This window comes from Mesocricetus auratus, unplaced genomic scaffold (genome assembly GCF_017639785.1).
Source record: "Mesocricetus auratus isolate SY011 unplaced genomic scaffold, BCM_Maur_2.0 Super-Scaffold_6730, whole genome shotgun sequence".
In the NCBI taxonomy this organism is placed as follows: Eukaryota; Metazoa; Chordata; class Mammalia; order Rodentia; family Cricetidae; genus Mesocricetus; species Mesocricetus auratus.
The window spans coordinates 45,648,197-45,673,722 of record NW_024429184.1 but is presented as its reverse complement, the minus strand read 5'-3'; the positions used below and the strand labels follow the sequence as shown (position 1 = coordinate 45,673,722).

The 25,526-nt window shown below is 39.3% G+C and overlaps 1 protein-coding gene across 2 annotated transcripts in view; it reads left to right on the top strand.

Annotated features, from left to right (window-relative positions):
- Positions 1-24,848, top strand: part of Ripk2 (receptor interacting serine/threonine kinase 2) — a 36,164-nt gene extending 11,316 nt beyond the window's left edge. For both annotated transcript variants that reach the window (XM_005066813.4, XM_021225285.2), the window contains exons 4-11: positions 7,217-7,374; positions 11,090-11,139; positions 12,017-12,178; positions 16,016-16,101; positions 19,349-19,435; positions 21,100-21,193; positions 23,783-23,944; positions 24,489-24,848. In XM_005066813.4, the coding sequence (XP_005066870.1) occupies positions 7,217-7,374; positions 11,090-11,139; positions 12,017-12,178; positions 16,016-16,101; positions 19,349-19,435; positions 21,100-21,193; positions 23,783-23,944; positions 24,489-24,826 (1,137 nt within the window). In that variant the 3' untranslated portion in view covers positions 24,827-24,848. The remainder of the gene's footprint in view (positions 1-7,216; positions 7,375-11,089; positions 11,140-12,016; positions 12,179-16,015; positions 16,102-19,348; positions 19,436-21,099; positions 21,194-23,782; positions 23,945-24,488) is intronic.
- The last annotated feature ends 678 nt before the right edge of the window (positions 24,849-25,526 follow it).

The following is a 25,526-nucleotide window of genomic DNA, read 5'->3' as shown; positions in this document are numbered from 1 at the left end:
TCCACAGCTTTCCATTTTCTGTGGAAACATAAACAAAAACTCTTTTCCCAAGTAACCAGTCTGTAAAGGGAAGCTTTTTCTTTCAGAGGAGCCGTTCCGCCAGCCTGGTTCTAGAGCCGCATCAGTCCCAAATAAACACACAGGAGGCTATATTAGTTATGAAGCTGTTGGCCTTGCTTGTCTCTTACTGGCTAGCTCTGCTTTAAGTAATTACCCCATAATTGTTAATCTAAGCATGTCTCTTACCGGAGAATAGTTCCAGGCTCCTAACCCATGGTGTTACATGTTGACTCCTTCCCAGAATCCTCCTGGACTCCTAGTCCCACCTATCTAGATTCCTATTGGCTCAACAGTACTTTATTGACAAAGGACTTCCCCAAAACCAGTCCTTATATTTAAAGGTAGAAGTCAAAGCATTTTTGAAATATATAAGTTGGATTAATTCAGCAGCATTTATAATCAAGTATACTTTAGCAGTTTTTTTTCTTCTTTAGCAATTAAAAAACTGAAAAACACAATAGCATACAGTATCCAGACACTGTGTATTTTCCATCTTTACATGGCTTATTTATTTATCTATTATTATTACTCTATTTCTTTTACTTTTATTTATTTATTCATTTCTCTGAGATGGGGTTTCTCTGGAAATACGCCTGCCTCTGCTTCTGCAGCAAATCCTACCAGCGTGCGCCACCACAGCCGGCTTCTCTGTTTATTTAGCACTATGTCGTTTCTTTTTCTCTCTCAATCTTATGTATATTTTTGAACACACTGTAAACCTTTAGAGGTTTTTCTTCATCTGAATCTGACTTTACAGTAAATCTTTATGTTTTTCTGGCCATGTGTCTTATCTACAAAAAACCATGGCTGTTTAAACTGGAGTTTTTCCAAGATGGCGGGCATAAGTTTGACTCCAGCTTACTACCTCAGTCTATGATGACATCCAGCAAAAGCTGCCTGCTTGGAGATGTGGTCACTGCCACTTCCAGCTGTATGTACACACCTTTCAATTGTTAGCAGAGCCTCTTAAAAGAACCTTGCTGGTTTTTGTTTTTTTGTTTTTGTTTTTTTTTCTTACGCTGAGTCAGGAAGACTCCCTTAAGTGAGCCGCGTGAGTCTCTGCTTGTCTCTAGCAAAACAGAGCCCACCTGAGAAAAAATGCTGCTACCAAGAAGCTGTGCTTCTGTCCATTCTTTTTTTTTCTAAAATTCCTTTTAAGCTGTTGTCATTCTACGTGGAAATTCAATCCCACTCCTGACAACCAAGAAGGAAAGGTCAAGCTTGTGGTCCCGTACTCCTCAGGGGGAGAGAGGGACTGACCGAGGTAGCCCACAAGACCTTATGGTCAGGTCAGCTGGAACTCTCTCCTTAGAGTAGTTACTCCATAGCAGAGGACACAGCATCTTTACGTGAATAGCTGAGGCTTTCCAAAACAATCAGACTTCCTTCCTTGTTGCTCTCACCCATAAGTTCTACCTCACATTTTATTGACAAACTTAATAAATTCAATTGTTCAACACAACAGCCATTCTAATATTTGGAGATAGCCCCTGCTTCTTGTATTCACTAGGGACTTTTCCTTTTCTCCACTAAATGACTTTATGTTCTTCGGTCTTCGTTCGGTTCCCTGTTAATGGGAATTTTAGTCCCTTGTGTTACTCGAATGCATGCTTTAGTGTCAGTTGCAACATCTGATCCTGAGAACTGAACAAAGCTCACCGACATAATCTGAGGAATGCAGAGCTGACTCACAGGATGACTTTTGGAGTCCTAGATACTTATTAATAAGCTTCTTTCTTGGCCATGCATGGTAGTCGAATGCTGCCTGTAATTCCAGCACCTGTGAGGTGCAGGTTGGGGAATCAAGCATTCAAGGCCAGCCTAGGTTACATATTGAGTTTGAGACCAATCTGACTGCATGAGAGTCTGTCACAAGAAAAGAGAAAAAAAGCAAGATTTTAGTAATTAACCAGATGCCACAAGCAATCATGCTACTCAAAGCAGACTGTCAGCCAGAGGTTTCTTTTTTGATGTTTTTGTTGTCATTCTTGATGTTTTCATGAAACGTCACTTAAGCTACCTCTCCTTATTGTGTACTTTTTAGAATTCCTTTCAGACAATATCTGATTAGTGTGGGAATAAGATTTCAGCCTCCCTTATCAGAGCAGCACAGCATAGCCCTAAGAACCTCCTGAACATGAGTGTCAGTCCTTTTGCTAATCCATGCTTTTGGAAAACCATCCTTCGGATTCTTAGGGATGTTCTGGTGGATACCATTATTCTTTCTCAAGACTCCTAGAGGAATACTTGCTCGACTGCTTCTCCCAGTGTCCTCACGGTTTACTCCATCAAGAACAGCTAGTCTTTCTATCACATTGCACCTAGGTCTTCTCTGTGTCCGATACCTTATGCTTCCCCACAACATTTCTCACCAGCTGACATGACTCTCTTAATTAACATGATGAATCTGAGTAGTCCTGTTTGAATAGTGTGACTGCCTGGTCACACCTATTTCCTTTTCTTGTGAAAGAGTCTCCTGCAGCCCAGTCCAGCTGGTCAGTTAGACTTAAGCTTCATGAAGAAAACAATTTAACCTGGATTATCTACCACATGCCATATAGAAGCATCCCATAATTAAATTAAGTGAGCTAATAGATTGATTTCAGATCTTCTGCATATAATAAATGCATCTGCTCAGCTAATAGTCAAATATATTATTGTGTAAATAAAGCAAAATATTTTTTGTAGATACAAACTTCTAAATTGGTGGTATGGAAGCAGTGCTACCAGAGAAATTTATCTACTTTTATTGTATCTAGAAATGTGAAACTGGGCATTGATCTTTTTTGTTGGTTTTTTTGTTGCTGTTGTTGTTCTGTTTTGGTTTTTTGGTTTTTCCAGACAGGGTTTCTCTGTGTAACCCTGACTGCCATGGTACTCCATCTGTAGACCACCAGGCTTGCCTCTGCCTCCCGAGTGCTGGGATTAAAGGCATGCACCACCACAGCCTGGCAAGTACTGGTCTTTATAATTTGTATTTTATAAATTCACACTTACTTCTGCATTTTCTAATCCCTTTTAAAGTTTCCCTTTTGATAACTTAAAGTACCCCTTTACAAATCTCCTAAAGGCTTTTTCATTAGAGTTAAAGAATAGGCTCTTAATAGGATATAGACTTACAAAGTCAACACTGTTTTCTTCTTTTTTTTAACCCAGACTGACATTACTTTTTAAATGTTTTTGTTTTCAGTTTATAAGTAATTTCTATACCTATAAATGGAATACAGTATGCTAATTCAGTATGCATATAAATTAGTAATAGCTACTAGCTCACATGGATAGTGTGACTAGGAGGACTAGTTCGACAGAGAAATTAAACTATTTCCTCAGGGCCACACAACCAATTAAGTTTTACACTGTAAATTACACTCTAAATTAAAATAACCTCAACTCTAGAACCCAGTGTTCATAACTGTAGTTTCGTTGCCTTTGGAACTAGCCAGGTCTAATTATTCCTTTGTTCTCATTTGTTATCTCTTATAGTAAATCTATGAAAGGTTTGAACATTCTATTTTTGGTGGTCTGGGGGCTGCAAGGTTTACTTCATTCATCTAAACACAGATATAAATTAATTATTCTATAAACATAATAAAAGCTATATACAGTAAACCAACAGCCAACATCAAACTAAATGGACAGAAACTCAACACAATTCCTCTAAAATCAGGAACAAAACAAGGCTGTCCACTCTCTCCATACCTTTTCAACATGGTACTTGAAGTTCTAGCTATTGCCATACGACAACAAAGGGGGATCAAGGGGATACAAATTGGGAAGGAAGAGGTCAAACTTTCACTGTTTACAGACGATATGATAGTTTACATCAATGACCCAAAGAACTCTACCAGGGAACTCTTACAGCTGATTAACACCTTCAGCAAAGTGGCAGGCTACAAGATCAACTCAAGAAAATCAGTAGCCCTACTATATACAGATGATAAAAGGGCTGAAAGAGAAATCAGAGAAGCATCACCCTTTACAATTGCCACAAACAACATAAAATACCTTGGGGTAACGTTAACCAAACAAGTGAAAGACCTGTATCGTAAGAACTTTGAATCTTTAAAGAAAGAAATTAAAGAAGCCCTCAAAAAATGGAAAGATCTCCCATGCTCTTGGATAGGTAGGATCAATGTAGTAAAAATGGCAATCCTGCCAAAAGCAATCTACAGATTCAATGCAATCCCCATTAAAATCCCAGCACAATTCTTCACAGACCTTGAAAGAACAATAATCAATTTTGTATGGAAAAACAAAAGACCCAGGATAGCCAAAACAACCCTGTTCAACAAGGCAACGTCCGGAGGCATCACCATCCCTGACCTCAAGCTCTATTTCAGAGCTATAGTCCTGAAAACAGCTTGGTATTGGCACAAAAATAAACAGGTAGACCAATGGAATCGAATTGAAAACCCGGGTATTAACCCACACACGTACGAACATCTGATCTTTGACAAAGAAGCTAAAAATATACAATGGAATAAAGAAAGCATCTTCAACAAATGGTGCTGGCATAATTGGAGACTGGCATGTAGAAGAATGTGGATCGATCCATGTTTATCGCCATGCACAAAACTTAAGTCCAAATGAATCAAAGACCTCAACATAAATCCAGCCACACTGAACCTCTTAGAAGAGAAAGTGGGTGGTACCCTTGAATGAATCGGTACAGGAGACAGCTTCCTGAACATAACACCAGTAGCACAGACAGTGAGATCAACAATTAATAAATGGGACCTACTGAAATTGAGAAGCTTCTGTAAGGCAAAGGACACAGTCAGCAAGACAAAAAGGCAGCCCACAGAATGGGAAAAAAATATTCACTAATCCCACATCTGACAGAGGGTTGATCTCCAAAATTTACAAAGAACTCAAGAAGCAAGTCTCCAAAACACCAAAGGACCCTATTAAAAAGTGGGCTGCAGAACTAAAAAGAGAGTTTTCAATAGAGGAGTCTAAAATGGCTGAGAGGCACTTGAGAAAGTGCTCAACATCCTTAGCCATCCGGGAAATGCAAATCAAAACAACTCTGAAATACCATCTCACTCCTGTCAGAATGGCTAAAATCAAAAACACCAATGACAATTTATGCTGGAGAGGATGCGGTGAAAGGGGGACACTCCTCCATTGCTGGTGGGAGTGCCAACTGGTTCAGCCACTTTGGAAAGCAGTATGGAGATTCCTCAGAAAAATGGGAATAAACCTACCACAAGACCCAGCAACTCCACTCTTAGGCATATATCCAAAAGATGCCCATTCATACAACAAAGATGTCTGTTCCACTATGTTCATAGCAGCTTTATTTGTAATAGCCAGAACTTGGAAGCAACCTAGATGTCCCTCACCCGAAGAGTGGATAGAGAAAATGTGGTACATCTACACAATGGAGTACTATTCAGCAGAAAAAATAATGGAATCATGAGATTCGCAGGCAAATGGATGACACTAGAAGAAACCATCCTGAGTGAGGTAACCCAGTCACAAAAAGAGAAACAGGGCATGTACTCTCTCATATATGGATTTTAGACATAGATCTGGGGAGTGCCAGCCTACAATCCTATGGCCAGAGAGTCTGGGAAACAGAAACTTCATTTGGTGGCTGATCGAAGAAGAGGCAGACTCCCTTGGTTAAGTACTGAGCTGAACTCAAGAAAGCCAGTAACAGAGAGGGAGGACTGATGATCAAAGGGATTAAGACTGGGCTGGTTTATCCCCCAGAAACAGCTGACCAGACAAAGGTTAACTCTTGAATCCCAGGCATCAGCCTGGGAATCCAGCATGGGACTGATCCAAGACCCCCTGAATCTGGGTGTCAGTGAGGAGGCCTAGGGAATCTATTGAACCTTGGGCAGCAGATCAGTACCCATCCTAAGTATACACACGGACTTTGGACTCCCATAGAACAATGTGAGGTGCACTCTCACCCTGAACTCTTGGGGAAGGGTCTAGGCCCTGCCCTATATGAAATGACAGACTATGGACACCCCCATGGAGGGCCTCACCCTCCCTGGGGGAATGAGGGGATAACGGGGGGAGGGGGTTGGGGGGAGGGCACGGGAGGAGGGGAGGGAATGGGAGAGGGACCTGGAACTGACTTGTGAAGCAACCTCGTTTCTTATCTAAATTTAAACTGGAAAATAAAATATAAAAAAATACAAAAACACAAGAGATAAATACTCAAAATACCAGTTTTCCTAGATAGAGCCCATTCTACTCTGTTAACCTCTTCAGTATATAGTATAAGTCCAAGTAATTTAAATGTCTTTAAAGTTTTCTCGTACTCATTGCCTATTAAATAATATTTCAGGTCATACATTTTATGTTTTCATTTTAAAAAGGTACCTTTTAACATTAAGAAAGCTATATAACCTATGTAAATTTCAACAAAAAAAACTGTAAAAGACATACTGAAAATCAAGAATGCTTATGTACCATTGGTCAGTTCTTTAGCTGTACATTCTTGTGAGGGACATGCACGGTGTGATATGTGCCATCCAATAAGTAATATGTGACTCTTAAAAGTGAACATAAAGCATAGAATGGTGATTTTTACTATTAGAAGATTTTACATACTTTAAAACTTAATGACACCACTTTTAGAATAAGAATAATACCATATAGACCTGGGCCAGCAAACTGTCTCAGCTATACAAGTGCTAGCTGCCAAGTCTGTTGACTGAAGCTCCATCCCCGGAAGCCCCAGGATGGAAGGAGAGATCTGGATCCCGAAGCTGTCCTCTGACCTCCCATGGCCACGCCCTCCACGCCCACACACAAATGAATAAGCTTAGCCAAAAGAATTATTCAAGGATCGCTTGTAAGCAACATTCAGTCTAGGGTATGGCATAGGGGGAGCAAGAGTCAATGGTAGGGAGATTGGGAAGCACACCCTAAAAAACATTACTCAGTGTCCATACTTATTCAGATTCTGGAGACAGTTTCCCTTAAAAAATGTGATCAATGTATAATGCATCAAGAGTTACTGGGCAGAGCACTATAGTATTTAATTTGTTAAGAGGCTGTGGAATATTAATAGTATATAGCTTTTCTTGGATCTGATAGCCATTATAAATACAATATGTGAAAACAAAGGCAGTAAACTTGGACATTTAAATGAAAAAAACGATAATTTTAATTCAACTCTTTCCTCTTCTAGATTGCAGATTTTGGTTTATCAAAATGGCGCATGATGTCACTCTCTCAATCACGAAATAGCAAATCTGCCCCCGAAGGAGGAACGATCATCTATATGCCACCTGAGAACTATGAACCTGGACAGAAATCCAGGGCCAGTGTGAAGCATGATATATACAGGTACTGGGCATTGCTTTTTTAATCAGAAACATAAGATTAATCAGCAAAGATTTTTCCAACTGCATTTTATAATGAGATTTTCTTCTAGTAACTTACAGTGAAAATAAATTAGAGACCACAATGGCTGATATTTTTCAAATTAAATATTTTTGCCTTAAGCAATTTCAACATTGTTTAAAGATATGAAGGTGTATGTTTTGTCCTATGAATATGTAACAATGCTCAAAGGTTTTCAGCGTAAGTTACTTGGGAAAGCATGGGGAAACAGGAGTCCATAACATTTAGTCACATCTGTCTCTTAAATTCATGCTATAGCGCTTACGAACAACTTTTGCTATCTTCAATGAATTAACATAAAAATGAAGATGGTTTTAGTAGTAAATTATATGCCTTGACTAGAAAATTGCATAATCAGTTTATATAACCCTTTTATTAAAAAAAAAGGCTTTTTTACTCCTTTTTTAAATTTGTGGCAACCAGTTTATGTCTGTAAGCACCCAGGACAAGTATCTGTCACATTCATGTCATTTTATGGAGAAGAATATTTCTTCTTCCGTTGTTCCCAAATATCCTTAATTCATTTAAATAAGGTGCCCAGTAAGAAGGAACAGAGGGGATTTGTTTCTGCTACATGAAGTTCAGATGGTTTGAATCTATAAAGACAGACTGGTTTGTGGTTTTTTTCCCCCTGGACTGAGAGATCCTGTGGTTTCTGTCATTGTGTCCGTTTACACGCTGAACTACATACACTGACTAATTTGCAAGTGTTAAACCAACCTTGCATACCTGAGATGAAACCAGCTTGGTTAAGGTGGTTTCTTAATGTGTTTCTGAATTTGATTTGCAAGAGTTTTATTTAGAGTTTATACATATATGTTCATGAAGGAAGGAAACTGGACAATAATTTTCTTTTTCTATCGTGTTCCTATCCAGTGTTGGTATCAGTGCAATGCTGTCTTCATGGCATGAGTTTGGTAGTGTTACTTTCCTTTCCATCTTATGAAACAGTTGCAAGAAGACTGGCCTTACCTCTTTTAAAACCTTGATAGAAAGCCAGGCCTGGTGGTGCACGCCTTTAATCCCAGCATCCAGGAGGTAAAGGCCAGTGTATCTTTGTGAGTTCAAACCAGCTCTTCTACAGAGTAAGTTTCAGGACAGCCAGTGATCCCTAGAGAGAGTCTGTCTAAAAAAAAAAAAAAAAAAGCAAAAAAGCTTGATAGACTTTGATGATGAATCTACCTGGTCCTGAGACATTGCTGTGATATCATTGTGTGTGTGTGTGTGTGTGTGTGTGTTTGTATATGTGTATGTCTTGATTTAATTTTGGTGGTCATATATATCTAAGAATTTACCATGTCTTCTGTATCTTCCAGTTTTTTTAATGAGTTTCCTATGTCCTTCCTGAGTATTTTATTGGAAAAAAAAAAGTAGCCTTCCCTTTTCATCTCTGATTTTATTAATTTGACTCTTCTTCTTTTAGCTATTTAGCTAAAAGTTTGTCCATCTTATTTATGTTTTCAAAGAACCAACTCTTTGATTGATTTTATGTGTAGTTCTCAGGCTGGAAAGATGGCTCAGCTGTTATGGGTAGACTTACAACCAAATATGTATTCTTGTTTTTGTCTCCATTTCAGTGATTTCTGCCCTGATCTTTATTATTACTTGCCATTCAGTGCTTCTGAGTTTGAATTGTTCTTGTGTTTTGTTTTGTTTTTGTTTTTTCCAGACAGGATTTCTCTGTGTAGTCCGGAATTCACTCTGTACCCCAGGCTGGCCTCAAACTCAGAGATCCACCCGCCCCTGCCTCCAAAGTGCAAGGGTTAAAAGGCACGCACAACCACCGTCCAGCTAGGTTGTTCATTTTATTTAGTATCTTTCTGATTTTTAAAGCACTCACAGCTACAAATGTTCCTCTTACCTTGAAGCTGTGCTTTCATTTTCGTTTGATTCTAGGAACTTTAAAATTTCCTCTCTGACTTCTTGAATGACTCACTGGTAATTCAAGAATTTATTCTTCAGTCTCTATGCATCTGTATAGTTTCTGTAGATTTTCTTTCCATGTTTTTATTTATTGTTTTATTGCACTAGGAGCTGAATGGATACAAGAGGTGATGTTGATTCCTTTGTATTTGCTTAGACTTAATTTGTAGCCTAGAATGTGATCTGTTTTAGAGATGGTTTTGGGGGCTGCTTAAAAGAATGTATATTCTGTTTCAATTTGATGGAATATTCAGTACATGTCTTCTCAATCCAATGACCTATGATTGACTTTAACTCTGAGTTTTCTTTATTGGTTTTTAGCTTAGTTGGCATATCTATTGGCTGATTGAAATCACCCATTATTATTGTTTCAAAAATCAAACCTTTTGTGTCCATGAGTCTATTTTATGAAATTGGGAGTGCCAGAGTTTACTGCATATTCATTTACAGCTGTTAGTTCTGTGAATTCATCCTTTCTTCTAACTGCATAGAAGTTAGCTCTATCATCAAAATAACTACTCAGCTGGTTTTTAATAGATTCCTTTATCTTTACCAATAAGGTACGATTCTTAGATACAACATAAAGTAGGATCTTGTTTCTTTTCTTTCCTTTTTTTTTTAAATTGTCTTTGTATTTCCCTCAGGAGGTCATGGCTGGGCATGTAACATAGCGGTAGAGCGCTTGTGTAACAGTCACAAGGCTGTGAATTCGAGCCCTAGGGCTGCATAACAAAGGTCTTGCTGCACAGTTTCAATCTCACTCACTTTCCTTCCCTTCACAATATGAAAAGAGCTTGCTAAGAATATGAGGATAAGATTATGTCACCATGCTACATAAAGACAATTTTCACCTCTAAGAATATTAAAGTGAGAGAGAGAGAGATTTCTTAATCCAGTCAACTCTGCCTCCTTATTGATGAATTACGGCCATTTTCATTGAAGGTTACAATTCACAAGTACTGATTAATTCCTGTACTTTTGCTGGATGTTTTTCTGGTGACTTGGATTATTGTTTGTTCTTTATTTTCTCCCCTTAGTATTAGTATCAGGGATTTGAAAACAGATTAATTTCACTATACTCACATAAATTATGTTTTTATGTTCAAGCTCTATATTCCCTGTAAGGGGGAGGGGGAATGAGAATGATTTTCCTTGGTTTGGGTGGGATTTTCTCTGTAATCTTCACTTTCCTCAAAGATAATGTGCTGGTACCTAATCAAGTTCAGGTATCCTTTTTGAGTATGTAATTCACTTGAAAATACTGCAGAATTTCTATTTTCTACTCATTTATTTCAAATATAAACTAATCAGCTTAACTAGGTGATTTGTAACCAAAAATGTAATTGTTGTCAAAATATTTTCACTATGAAAAGACTGTATTAAAACCAGAAAAAAGTCAGAAAAATGACGCTATATTAGGCAATTTTCTGTTATTGCTCTCAGTTTTTGTGTGAAAAATAGGGACATCAGTTTAAAGGGTATATTTTATCTGGATGTTCAGGATAACTTAGTTATCACAAATATTTATCCTGGTATGTAGCACTAAGCCATTTTAATTAAAATTCAAATTTTAAAACAAAGATTAATTTCCTTTCAGACATACATGAGCATTCACTATCCTCATAGAACATTTTACTACTTTGTCATCTTAAAAAATTGTTTCATTTTTAAATAATGCTTCGCTAGTTTATTGTACAAAGTTTGCTGATGATATATAACTTTTTAACTTAAACAGCTATGCAATTATCATGTGGGAAGTGTTATCAAGAAAACAGCCTTTTGAAGGTACGTATGCTCTTGATTTCCTTATCCCAGAACACATTGTGTTGTTGGTGCACATTCAGAACTATCTAAAGCTCATCAGATTCTAAACATACCTGCCATTCATTTGGTGCACAAACCACACTGTAAAAATGTAGCAGTTTGCCAGCATCTACTACATGCTACAAAACATGCTGGTTAAGGATCAGCTATGAAGAGGCTACTTGGCTTAAGGATCAGAAAAAATCTAAATTCTGGTTCTTTTGGGGTCAAGTCACAAAAATCTCAAGTCCTCATTTTTGTTCTTTGCAAAATGAGATATATTACTGTGTGTGTGTGTGTGTGTGTGTGTGTGTGTGTGTGTGTGAGTGACAGGGTCTTACTATGTAGCCCTGTTATGTAGAATGTAGACCAGGATAGCCTTGAATTCACAGATCTGCCTGCCTCTGCCTCACAAGTGCCAAGATTAAAGGCCTGTGCCATCACACCAGGCTTTATTGCTATTTTCAAGACCCATACTAGCTATAAAGCTGTATGAAAATTTAACTACTATTCCTTCTATAAGTACCAACAAAGGTTGAAAAATAATCTTTGTCATTCCCAGGTTAATATTGGGACTTCTTTTAATTTGTGTTCAACTTGTCCTGTAATGAATGTCCTCAACATTTCAATAGTTAGCAGATAACTTTTATCTCTCATTCGTATTAACTATTACTGCTATCCCTGCCTGGCTCAGCTCTTCTCACATCCCATGAAAGGTGTACAAGTCTGACACGGGCTGGGAGATATGTCCTCTTACAGAAAAGAGTATTATGAATTGGGCTCATATTTTACCATAGCCTCATTTTTATTTGGTTAGTGTAACATCTTTCCAGTTAATAAAATGTATTTGTTTTGACAGAGGTCACCAATCCTTTGCAGATCATGTACAGTGTGTCACAGGGACATCGGCCTGACACCAGTGAAGAGAATTTGCCATTTGACATACCTCATCGAGGTCTCATGATCTCTCTGATACAAAGTGGGTGGGCACAAAACCCAGATGAAAGACCGTCTTTCTTGAGTGAGTAAACAGTTTTAATCTGGGCCTTTGAATTGTAGAAATTGTTAGTATACTATAAATATTCCTTGAAAAACTATCCTATCGTGAGACTGTCGTGTAAATTATTTTGCTCTTGTTACTCGTTGCCCTCATATATAGATAATGGCTTCTAGAAAAGACTTCCTAACCGAAAAGTGAAGTTGTTCGGTAGGTGTAACGCTCTGTTCACGTAGTGCTCACCTGGCCTTGTGCCCGCTCCTCATCCGTGAGCACGGGAGCAGAGAAGCACTGCATTTCAGTTCGACGCTCTTCTAGAGAAAGCACTGACTGAGCAGACGAGTAAATAAGTGCGACCCGACTGTGAAGTCGGTCCTGTCAGGAAGCAAGTGCAGTGATGGACTGAGCGGACGGTGCGGGTGGGCTTTCGGGAGCTTGCGTTTGTGCTGCTGTTTGACGCTTGAAGCAGAGCCCCTCATTCACAGACTAAGGAGAGCAGTCCAGCAAAGAAACATCCAGAGTAAAGATTCTGAGACCAGAAGAAGAAAGTGCTTTGTGTTTTCAAGGAACAAAGACACAGCCATGTAGCTAGAGCATAGTGAACCAAGATGACGGTAAAGATTCCTCAAAGAAGGGAGCCGCTGCTCACCGCTCTCAGACCTGTATCCCTAGGGCAGTGCAAAGCCATTCATTGGCACGGCCTCTTCTGGAAGCAGTGTGATCTAATTTAAGCTTAGGTCAAAACCACTCGTGACTGCTGTATGGGGAAGTGACTAGGGCAGGCCAGAGAAGAACAAAAAAGCAGTTAGGAAACTCCCTCAGTAACTATCTAATTAAGGTGATAATTCTGGTCAGAGAAAAATTACCCAGAATTAAGATACATTTCAGAGGAAGAGCGGATGGCGCCTCAAAATAGAAACAGGAGAAAATCTTAAGACCTCGGTGAGGCAGAGTTCTTAGATTTGAATCCAAAGGATCTAAAAAAGTTTTCACAAATAAATAAACCTGGAGAATAAACTTAAAAAGCTTAGACCTCCGAACTGTAGAGTACCAGGCTGTGGAGCTGGCACAGAGAACGTGCTTGCCATACAGGCCTGGGGACCCGTTTGTATTCCTGCCACCTGTGCTGTTTATCCCGTCTGTCCTGCAGGTATGCGGCCTGCCTATAATTGCAGCACTTGGGAGGTGGAGACGCGGTCCCCAGAACAAGCTGACCAGCTGGAGTAGACGAAATGGAGAGCCCTGGGTGCAAGTGAGAGACCCGGCCTCCGTATGTAACGTGGAGGGCGACCAAGGCCTTTGCCATCACACATGCATACAAGCATGCATACAGTATGCTCACATCACACGTACTCACACATACATACAAGCATGCATACAGTATGCTCACATCACACGTACTCACACATACATACAAGCATGCATACAGTATGCTCACATCACACGTACTCACACATACATACAAGCATGCATACAGTATGCTCACATCACACGTACTCACACATACATACAAGCATGCATACAGTATGCTCACATCACACGTACTCACACATACATACAAGCATGCATACAGTATGCTCACATCACACGTACTCACACATACATACAAGCACGCATGCAGTATGTTCACATCACACGTACTCACACTTGCAAGAATAAATAAAGTACTAAAACGTGAAACGGCAGGACACAGATGGTGAGAATATATTTTCATACCATATACCTATTGAAAAGACTTGTGTCTGGAAATCAAAAGAATTCTGACTAATTCAATAACAGGAAAATAATTTTGAAAATTGTAGGATATTAGAATTTCTTCAATCAAAGACAATATACAATTGGCTAAAAAGCATGTGAAAGGGGTTTCATGTCACTGGGAAATACCAACACTGAGATACCAACCCAAGCCTGTTAAGACAGCTACAATTAAAAAAAAAAGATGGATAATAACATTGGCCCCTAAAATAATGAAATCCTCCAATACTGCTGAGTGTATCATATGGGCATGATTCATGTAGCCAACAAGTAGAAGGAATTACAATTACTGCTACTACCATAATAGAATATAAATGTTTTTATCCAGGGAAGAATCTAGGATTTATGATATAAAATCAAGTGTCACTAACTCACAAGTAATCTAGATTAGGTCACCCTAGATAGAGAATTTAGCCTGGCAGCAAAGACTTAAAATATCCATTTTAGACCTGTGAGGCATTTCTTAGAAATTGTACAAAGGAACAGGAAAATAGATTGCAAGGGAAAGAAATACACGGTGTGGCCTCTTACGTGTAGGAAGGAACCAGCAGGAGTGCTTCAAGGAGGAAGTGGTCAGTCGTGCCTTACTATCAGTCATGAAAGCAAGACTTCAGCTAGCGCGGCAGTGAGAGGTTAAAGTGGGAGCATCTGTTGAACTCGAGTTTGAGGCCAACCTCAGGAATAAATGTTCAAGTCCCTGAATGAAAGATTTTTCTCACACTGGCGTCATTGCTAACCCATACAAACGTAGCTTCATTTGAAAGATTTTGTATTTAATTTTGTGTTATATGTGGACGTGTGAGTACAGGTGCCTGCTGAGACCAGAGGCATTGCATGTCTCTGGAACTGGAGTTGCAGGTAGTTGTAAGCTGCTGGATATGGGTCCTAGGAACCAAACTTGGGTGCAGGAACAGTATGTGCTCTTTTTTTGGGGAGGGGGAAGTTCGAGACAGGGTTTCTGTGTGGCTTTGGAGGCTGTCCTGGAACTAGTTCTTGTAGACCTGGCTGGTCTCCAGCTCACAGAGATCTGCCTGGCTGTGCTGGGATTAAAGGCGTGCACGCTGCCATCGCGGCCACCACCACCCAGCCAGTATGTGCTCTTAACCACTGAGCGTCTCCGCAGCCCCCACATGCGGTGTCAATGGAGACGTGAGAACAGAAGACTGATGCTGATGTGTATAAAGTTAATTAGAGGTGCAGGCAAGGACAGTTCACTTTTACATGTATTCTTTCTATTCTTATTTTTCCCTCCCTTCCTTTTCCCTCCCTCCCTCTTCCCGTGTGTGTGTGTGTGTGTGTGTGTGTCTGTGTGTGTCTGTGTGTGTGTCTGTATGTGTGTGTACAATCATAATCCATTAGTTATTAGTAATCACTGGGCAGCTTTCAAGATTTGGTTCTTTCCTTCCACCATGGTGATGGGGGTCAAACTAAAGCAGTTAGATTTGCACAGCGAGTACTTTTACTCACTGAGCTATCTTGCTGGCCCAACCTGTAAGAATTCTTTTTTTTTTTCCTGTAAGAATTCTTAATGTATGTCAGATAAAAGTCCATTTCTCCTACCCCTATTCTGTGGCTTTTCTTTTCTTTTTTTCTTAAAAGTGACTTTTCTCTAGAGTACAAATTTCAGAATTGTTTTTGGAAGTCCAGTTGTCAGGTTTTTATGAATCTTTTTGATATCATGTCTAAGAAATTTCCCTGGCTCAAGGTTTTGAACATTTTCTCCTGTTTATATTTAAGTGAATGATCTATTTTGAGCTAATTTTTATGTATGGTATTTGGTAAGGATGGAAATGACCTGGTTTTTTTTGGCTATCTAAATTTCCTAATATAGTTTATTTTAAAAGACTGTCTTCACCTTGTGGAACTTAAGCCCTCTTTTGAACATCAGCTTACCAGAATTGTAATGGTTCATTTTTAAGCTACTGACTCTGCTCTTCTGACCATCATGTCTGTTTATGCCAGCAATAAGAATCCTTAAGACAATTGGATGTCATCACTTTAGTGAATAATTGACATGGAGCCTTATGTTAACATTTCAATGTAATTATTAGAAGTAATCTGAATTTAAAATTGTTGAGTTTTTGTTGTTTGTTTTTTCTTATTTAGAATGCTTAATAGAACTTGAACCGGTTCTGAGAACATTTGAAGACATAACTTTTCTTGAAGCTGTTATTCAGCTAAAAAAAACAAAGGTACATCTCCCTTTGACATTTTGTAACTTAGAATTATAAACAGCTGCATGTTACTCATGAAGTTTTAACTTAGTTTTCCAGTTACAGGCTAGAGGTGGGAGGTGGGAGAATTTACAAGGGCCATGATTACTACCGTTTCTTTGTCACTGATAGGCATTTCCATTTTATTCAAATGAGCCACCTTCAGATTTATCAATTTCAGAACTCTCGGCATGTCAGATTTGAATTTAGAATGTGTGCTCAGCCCCTTGAGTCACTCACTGTAGGTACATGTGATATGTGCTCGTCTATATTTACTTCTGCTAAGTGTTAGTGCCTGCAGGAGATGACTTCTTGCTCTTCCTTAACTTACGTGACTTTTCTGAAATTTATTGTCAAGTAAAACAGTAGCATTTATGTTATATTTAAGCCCCCAAATTGTACTTCTGTACTTTTATTTTGTTCTCCCACTCAAATACTTTACATTGCAGAGACTAAACTGTCTGAGATGTTCATGAGAATGACCGAGGGCAGTTGTGTGATCAGTGTAGCCTGCATGGATCAGCACAGCTGAGGATTTACGCAGAAGCTGTAGTTCCTTAGAACACAGTCAGCATAGGCTAGCACTTGCTAGGTTTCCTTAAGTTGCACTTCATATATGATAATAAAACTGCCAGCTAGCTAACTTGTAGTTCCTTGTTAACTTACAGTTAGCTTTCCCCTCCAGGTTTGCTGGGCTTGCTAGCATAACCTTTCATTGAAAGATTAGTATGTAAAAGAAACAACCACTCATAATCAAACTTAAAGATGCATCATAGCAATATTATACACAAGTTTAGGAGGATCTAAAAATGAATTCTATGACTTCTTTTCATAACTTCTCCAACTTCCCCATTTTTGGGGTAGCATACAGCCTTTTCCAGAGATACAACTTCTGAGACTGTTTCCTTTTGTCCTTTCTTTTCATATTTTCTCCTTACACGTTTCTCTTTTTCTCATCTCTTCCTAAGCAAAACTAGATGAGTAGGGACCTGGTGGTACCATCCTGTAATCCCATCTATTTGGATAGGCTAAGAGAGAAGGATTGCAGATTCAAGGTGTGCCTGGGCTACAGTGTGAGCTCAGAGCCAGCATGGGTAAGTTAGCTAGACCTGTCTCAAAATAAAAAATAAAAGGAGGGCGGGAACTAGGGGTATAGTTCAGTGGTTGATCATTAAATTCAAAAAGAAGAAGAAGAAAAGAAACAGGAAAGGAGGGGGATACAAAGCCTGCTGCCTTGGATATGAAGAGAAAGAGAACCACCCCACATCCCTTTTTTGTCTCCAGTTGAAACACTAGAGTCCTATATATACAACTTAATGTTTAAAAGTTTATCTTCCTAAGTATATGTTTTCAGATAGTTTAGTAAGCCCAGGATAGATTCATCATTGTTTTTATGTCACAGGATTAATTTTCACATGAAGTTGCAGTTGGAGGTTTTTGAAATTCTAGTTTCTTTAGATGAGATTATTGCAACATAGAAAAATTAGTAACTTACATAACAGTGAAACAATAAAATAGAAATTTAAAAGCCAATCATGATGGTGTGCCTCTAGTCCCAGCTACTCTAGAGATGGGGCACTAGAGTTGAGTTTGAAGCCAGGCCAGCCTGAGAAACATGAGCAACTTAATGAGATCCTGTCTTATACAAACACACACATACACATTTAATATTTTTCTATTTATAATGGCTTGTTTTATTTGCATTTTCTATATTTTTTAAATTCTTTTAACCAACTCTTACTATTTGAGTTTTTCCAAATAAATGTTTCCTATATCTTGAAAAATAAAAACTGAACCATAAAAGTTTTCTTTAATACCTCTTGTGTTTCTTCTTTGGGTATAGTTTATTAGTTCATAAACAATTTGAATTATCATACCTCATTAGTTATTAAAAAATAAAGCATCATTCATTAATTAAACAATATATTGTAAACATTTCAGTACAGGTAAGGAAGACTTTACATAACACACATAGCCAAAAAATAATTTGAAGATTCAGATAAAATTATACATGCATCAGGGTGCAGAGCTCAATAGTTTCTAAAGCTCTGAAGAACAATTAATATTATTCTACTTTAGACAGGAAAATTAGACTTAGCCATCTGTGGAAGTTTGCACTTATAATCACATCATTCCAGAAGCTGAGGCCGGTGGATTGCTCTGAGTTTGAAGCCAACATGGTCTGCATAGTAAATTCAGGCCAACATGACGCTGACTGATCATGGGTTGAGGCAGGGGCTAGACTTCCAAATCTGTTTTTAAATGGCATAGTAGTGATGACACAACTTATCTAAGCCTAGTTTGTGGAGCCAAAAGTAAATCGCATTAGCATAAAGTTACAGTATTGAAATAAACAAATCACCTATTTAGCAGCTATCTTGTATTGAATACCTGCAGGTAGTCTTAGGGCCCTTTTACATGTGTTACATGTAATTCTCCTTACAGTAACCCTACAAAATGGGTATCCTTATCTGTAATATATAAATAGGAAAAAAAATAATGTCCGCCTCCCCAATGCACATGCAAGCAACCCCAATTAAACTCAGTAGACTTTTTGTTTGTTTGTTTTGGAAATTTTTAAGACATGGAAGTAGGACAGGGGGCAAGATGAGAACAGAGGTCAAAGGGGAGTAGGAGGAACATAAAAGAGGGGCATGGAGTGATGACTGCGACCCAAATACATTATGTACATGTAGGGATAAGATAGTTTCATATCCTGGCACGCTAAAACTGACCATGACTCCTCCCCATCCATGTAACACACCACCACCTTTCCATTGTCCCAACCTTGGGTTCTTATCATACAGTAAAAATAGTAATAGGACTTAGAGCATAGTGCTTGACATATACTTTTGCTTAATAGCAATTATGGATAGCTAGAAGATACAGCAAAATGAATCACCTGCTTTTAACCAAAGACCTTATTATCTCAATCTTTAAACACTCCTGTTTGTAGGTATTGCTTCAAAGGTGACGCTGCAAGACTCTTGAGAGATAAAATTTACTGAAATCAACCAATTAATATGAGGCGGGATGAAGTCTGTTCCCTAAACATTTCTTGTTGTATACTGTCTCTACCCAATTAAGTTATATATTCACAAATGATTTAGATTTGTTTTCACTGATTTTTGGGTGAACAGAAAACATGTGAAGTAGATTATGCTTTACTTCTATAATGTCTAAGTCACTTTCTATTAAAGCACATACATGTGTGTGTTCTCTCCAGATTCAGAGTGCGTCCAGTACTATTCACTTATGTGATAAGAAAGTGGACTTATCAATGAACGTACCTGCAAGCCACCCTCCACAAGAGGTACAAATATACATCTGTTATAGCAAATTGACTGAGCAGAATCTTTAAAAAACCATGAAGTCTGACCCTTTTCTACAGATGGGAAACAAAAGTCCAGGGAGCATTTCTACTTTGTTAGGTAGCCATGACTGTCTCTAACCCCACTCTGCATTCTCCTCACATGCTCTAGGGCAGTACGCAGGTAAACCATTGGTGATAATGTCACCGCTGTTTCATACCACCCCTCCACCTCATAGTAAATAAGAGAAATTCCTGTTGTTCTCCTAGTATGTTTAATTAACATACTAATACATTCAAGAGAGCATGAAAGGGGCTGGAGAGATGGCTCAGAGGTTAAGAACACTGGTTGCTCTTCGGGAGGTCCCCAGTTCAATTCCCAGCAACCACACAGTGGCTCACAACCATCTGTAATAAGATCTCGTGCCCTCTTCTGGCCTACAGGCATACATGGAAGCAGAGTGCTGTATACATAATTAATAAATACGTAAAAATCTTTTTTTTAAAAAAAGGAGCATGAAGGCGAAGGCACAGCACATAGGGGGTTTACATTTGTTTACAGTGTGTGTTGTGCACGTGTGTATATGGGTGTGTACCAAAGGATAGCTTGCAGGAATCATTCTCTCTGTTGCTATATGGTTCCCAAGGATCCAATTGAGGAAGAAGCCCCTTTACACTGAAACACCTCACTGGCCCAATACATAGTTTCAGATCACTTTTATATAAACTATCTAATTTGATCTTGACTACATGCTAATTTTTGATGGAACCTGCAAGCCAGAGTGTTTCAATGCATTGTTGAAGGGCAGTAAGTAAGCTATTCCATGACAGAGCTAGGAGTGAAGATCTCCATGGCTTTTCCCAAGGATTTTTCATCCCTTCAGGGTGAAAGAATCTAAGAGCAAGCATTTGCTCCAAGTCAGAAGATTACCACATTTCAAATTCACTATTATAGCCACTGAACAGATCCTTGGATCGTGTAGGGTCTATAGTTATTTCCAGTACATACTATTACCCTAGCCCTTCCACTCGAGTTGATAAAGAAATTTATGTTCTACTACTCCATCCCCTCACCTTTACCGACCCCCACCCCCAGTTTACCCAGACCCTCTGCATGAGGGCAACAGTTTAGTAACCTCGTCTGGTTGTGGGACCCCTGGCAGTGAGACCAGGATCTATCCCTAGTAAATGAGTTAGTTGGCTTTTTCAAGACCATTCCATACGGTGGGATGCCTTGCTCAGCCTGGATGCTGGGGGTTGGGGGGTACCTTATTGACTCCTCATGGAAGGGGAGGAGTTGGGGGGTAGGAGGGCCCTGCAGCTGGGGTAACTGTGGTTGGTATGTAAAATGAATTTTAAAAATAAAATATATATTTTTAAAAAGAAATGAAATTTAGAGGTTGGAGATAAAGCTTAATGATAGAGTGCTCAGCATGTATGAGACCCTAGGTTTAATCCCTAGTAGAAATGGAGGCATTTGTGATGGCTTTTTATGCTACTTCTTTGGTTCTGAAAACTATAATTTATAGTAGTTCTGGGTCTTGTTTTTTAATAAGCCAAAGGCAGGTACAGTTTAAAAGCTGTAGCTATGTAACTTTAAGGATGCTACCTTTATATAAACTTGTATGTATACAACTCTCCTCAACCTGGTCCTCTGTTTACTTCAGGAATCGTGTGGCTCCTCTCTGCTCTCCAGAAATACCGGTTCTCCTGGAACCTCCAGGTCCCTGTCAGCTCCTCAAGACAAAGATTTTTTATCTGGTATGCCAGTTTCCTAATCAGAACGGTTACACAACTTTTCCACTTTCTTTCAAGGTCATGTCATTGGCAAATTGGTATGCATGAAACACATTTTTTCATTTGCATTCATGTTCATTTACTTTTTTCTAAGTAACAAGTCTATATATGTGAAAGTAGCAGTGGGATAATGAGCAAGTACATTTATATTGAAGTCATTCTGTGATCATGATGGAAAGGTTTTTTTTTTCTTAATCTCACAAGAACAAAGAGTAATGTTTCTAAGTTGCCATGGTAACTATATTTTAACTACAGGGAATAAGACACAGTCTTTACCTAGGACTTTTATAGCTGTGTGAGGGAGCCAGTCCTCCTTTCACAGATTCTGAACTCTCTGGATCACACAGCAAGTAGCTCGCTGATCCAAGACTCGATGAAAGCCAGGCTCGCTGTTGAACACTTTCATGTCACTCTGCCGTACAATGTCAGCATGGAAAACTTACTTCTGGTTAGAGGCTCACCTCTAGTTATGACAGATAGACATCCCACAAAAAAGAAGATTATGAGTCCAGAACAAAGAAACAAACAACAGTGAGCAATTTAGTTTGTTCGGTAATTAGAGTGAATAAGAAGAGATTAAAAATAAGGAAGATCACAGTCGTATCAAGAATGCCTAGGAACTGGAGAGACGGCTCAGTGGTAAAGAGCACTTATTAAACAAAAAAAGAAGAAGAAGAAGAAGAAGAAGAAGAAGAAGAAGAAGAAGAAGAAGAAGAAGAAGAAGAAGAAGAAGAAGAAGAAGCCGGGCGTTGGTGGCGCACGCCTTTAATCCCAGCACTTGGGAGGCAGAGGCAGGCGGATCTCTGTGAGTTCGAGGCCAGCCTGGTCTACAGAGCGAGTGCCAGGACAGCCTCCAGAACTACACAGAGAAACCCTGTCTCGAAAAAAAAAACAAAAACAAAAACAAAACAAAAAAAGAGCACTTATTGCTCTTCCAGAGGACCTAGATTCTATTCCCAGCACCCACACAGTGTCTCAGAACTGTCACAATTCCAGTTCCAAAGGATGTGCCACTCTATTCTGGCCTCCGTAAGCACCAAGCATACACAGTGCACTGATGTATACTCACAACAAAACACTTAAGCAGCTTTGTTTTTGGTTTGGTTTTTGGGTTTTTAGGGTTTTTTCTTTTTATTTTCTTTTATTTAAATTAGAAACAAGCTTGCTTCACATGTCAATCCCAGCTCCCTCTCTCTCCCCTCCTCCCCTGCCCCCCATCCAATCCCCATTCCATTCCCCAGGGAGGGTGAGGCCCTCCATGTGCTTTTGCTTTTTTAAGAAAAAGAATTTCTGCACTCAGCTAAGCTAATTCAGGCTTTTAAATTCAGTAGGAATTGATTCTTGGAGAAGGGTATAAAATAAGAATTTTAGCTCATCCTGTCTGGAATATATAGGATATTTTGAAATGTATTTCTATGTATTGTTTGTATGTGTGTGGGGTGACAGGGCAGCACACGGAGAGCCACACACGTCACAGTGCACATGTAGAGGTCAGAAGACAGCTTTTGGGAGTCAGTCATCTCCTTCCTCTGTGGGTTCTGGGAATCCAGTTCAGGTGCAGCAAGTGCTATGACCCACTGAGCCATCGTGCTGGCCCCGTGGAAGCTACGTGGAAATGGCCAGGAGACGTGGAGTAAGAAAGACAGTGCGCAGTGAAACGGGAGGGCGGTGTGAGACATTAGGCAATGCACAGATGTTCTGACTTCTCACTCGAGCTAAGAGAACAGATGGAGCCGCATAGTTGTTGAGCCAGGAAACCAGCACAGCTGCCACAACCAAGAACTGAAGTGGCCGTTAGCATTAAGTTGCATGATGATTACGATTTAAATGTTTTTATTTTTTGTTTGTCTAAGATACCATTAGTGCTTGTTGGGGTGATGTGCAGAGTGCTGAAGAGACAGTGTGTTCAATAATGACAGAAAGACAATTACATAAATTACTTGAAAGGAGAGGTAAACAGTTGGAGCCCTGGAATTTTTTTCTAGAGGACAAAGAAAACATGTCAAATATAGATTTGCTACACTTAAAATTCTATTTTTCTGACAAACATACATAAAACACACTTAAACTGGAAAAAGGAAGAGTTCACAGAGAAGAAGTATTGGGCTATGAGAAGAAAGGAAATTTTATGACTTATAATAAGTATAGAGTAACAAGCACTAACAGTGGTTAGGAAAAAAAAACTATTCTCTGTAAATGCATGTTACTCTAAAAAGTGTTTGTAGAGCTGGAGAGATGGCTGTGGGCCAAGTGATTTCAGCCAAGCCTACAACCTGAGTTTGATCATCAGGATTCATGTGGTAGAAAGGAGAGCTTCCTGCTCTGACCTTCAGACACACACGCACGCACGCGCGCGCGCGCGCACACACACACACACACACACACACACACACACGTAATTCAAAATATGTAACTTACTTGCAGAATTGAATTTCTGAAGTAGCTTCAATGACAGAGAAAAACCTAGGCCATTGGAGCCTACCTTCTGTGTGAGCCACCCGTTGCTATTTTACTAGGAATGTCTAATGAATACTGTAATGAAATGTTCTGTAGGAGGACCTCAAGATGACTCTTCAATAAAGTTGCATCACTGTCCTGGAAACCACAGCTGGGATGGCGCCGTTTCAGAATCCCACAGGGCAGCCCTCTGTGATCACAGACCCACCCTGTGCTCTTTGGCTATAATAAACCCACTCTTCGTTGAGAAAAGTTCAGGTAAGTATATGCTGTGAGATACACTGCAAATGCTGGTATTGGCTTTACACATACACACTGAGGGAATTCACCATATAATGAGCTTTCTTAGTTTTCATTCCCTATCCCAGTAAACATTTAAGTAGGAAAGCATTTCCAACCTAGTGCTGCCATATCTTAACAGGGCCAGGTGCACTCCAGGAATCTAACTAGGAAAGAAGTATTAAGAGGAAGCCTCACTTACTATCTTAGTCAAGGTGAAGCTATTTTTGTTTATCAACTGTGTCAGTATCCTTTATGTTTAAAAGGAAACAGAAAGTAAAGTCATTTTGCCCCACAACATAGCATATAAAAAATACAGTGTTCTCTCAGGAAGGTGGATGGGAGATAACACTCAAGCCTCTGAATACTCCTAGAAAATATAAGCATTTTCAAAAAATACTTTTTATACTGTCACCGTCATGTGGAAATGTCCACTCTGCTTATTCATTTTTATACAGAATTATACTCATTGCTTGTGTCCATCCTCAGTGTTGTAAATTGTCCATGCTTTGCTCTTCCACAGAACGCCTGCAACCTGGAATAGCCCAGCAGTGGATCCAGAGCAAGAGGGAGGACATTGTGAGCCAGATGACTGAAGCCTGCCTTAACCAGTCTCTGGATGCCCTTTTGTCCCGGGACTTGATCATGAAGGAGGACTATGAACTCGTTAGCACCAAACCAACAAGGACCTCAAAAGTCAGACAGTTACTAGACATCACTGACATCCAAGGAGAAGAATTTGCCAAAGTTATAGTACAGAAGTTGAAAGATAACAAGCAAATGGGACTTCAGCCTTACCCAGAAGTGCCTGTGGTTTCCAGAATACCATCTTCAAATTTCCTTCAAAATAAAAGCTTCTGAGTGAGTCCTTTCTGAGAGGAAAGTCAGTTTACAAATGGTTATTTATATGTCTGTTACCTGGATAATATTTGTATAAAAGCATGAGTATTAGTCACTTCCCTGAAGGTTTTTTGGAAGAGATAAGTATGTCTCCTTCCATAACATTGCAGTATTTTTTTAAATTAATATAAGTAAAACTTTTGCATTATGCCGTGTAGTTTTTTTATGTCAGTTTCATTACTTGAACCTTTCTTATGTAATAATTACATTTTTCTCGGATATACCAGTGCCTTAAGGTAGCCTTTGTTTCTGATGGAAGACATTTCCAAACTCACTTTATCTGCAGTCTTCATTATTCCTCTGAAATGCAGTTTGACTTTACATAGCAGCGACACAGTAGTCCCACCCTGAAATCCCGAGTTCAGATCTCCAGAGAGATTTACTCATTTTAACATTGTATTTACAAATTGTTGGGTTGTTTCAAGAAGAAAGGAGCAGTCTTGTTAACCCTGGCCAACTGTCCGCCTCTGTTTAGCCTCTGCTGTGTGAGCAGAGTGAACATCCCCTGTGCCCCTGACGGCCTGCTTCCTGCTCCTGTCTAGAGCATATGCTGACTGGGTAGAGGCCCTTCCTTGGTGCTGCTGTTTTCTCTGTAGCCCAGCGTGTTTTCGGCACTGAGGGTGCTGAGGGTTCAGCTTCCGTCGCGCACATCTGCCTCGTT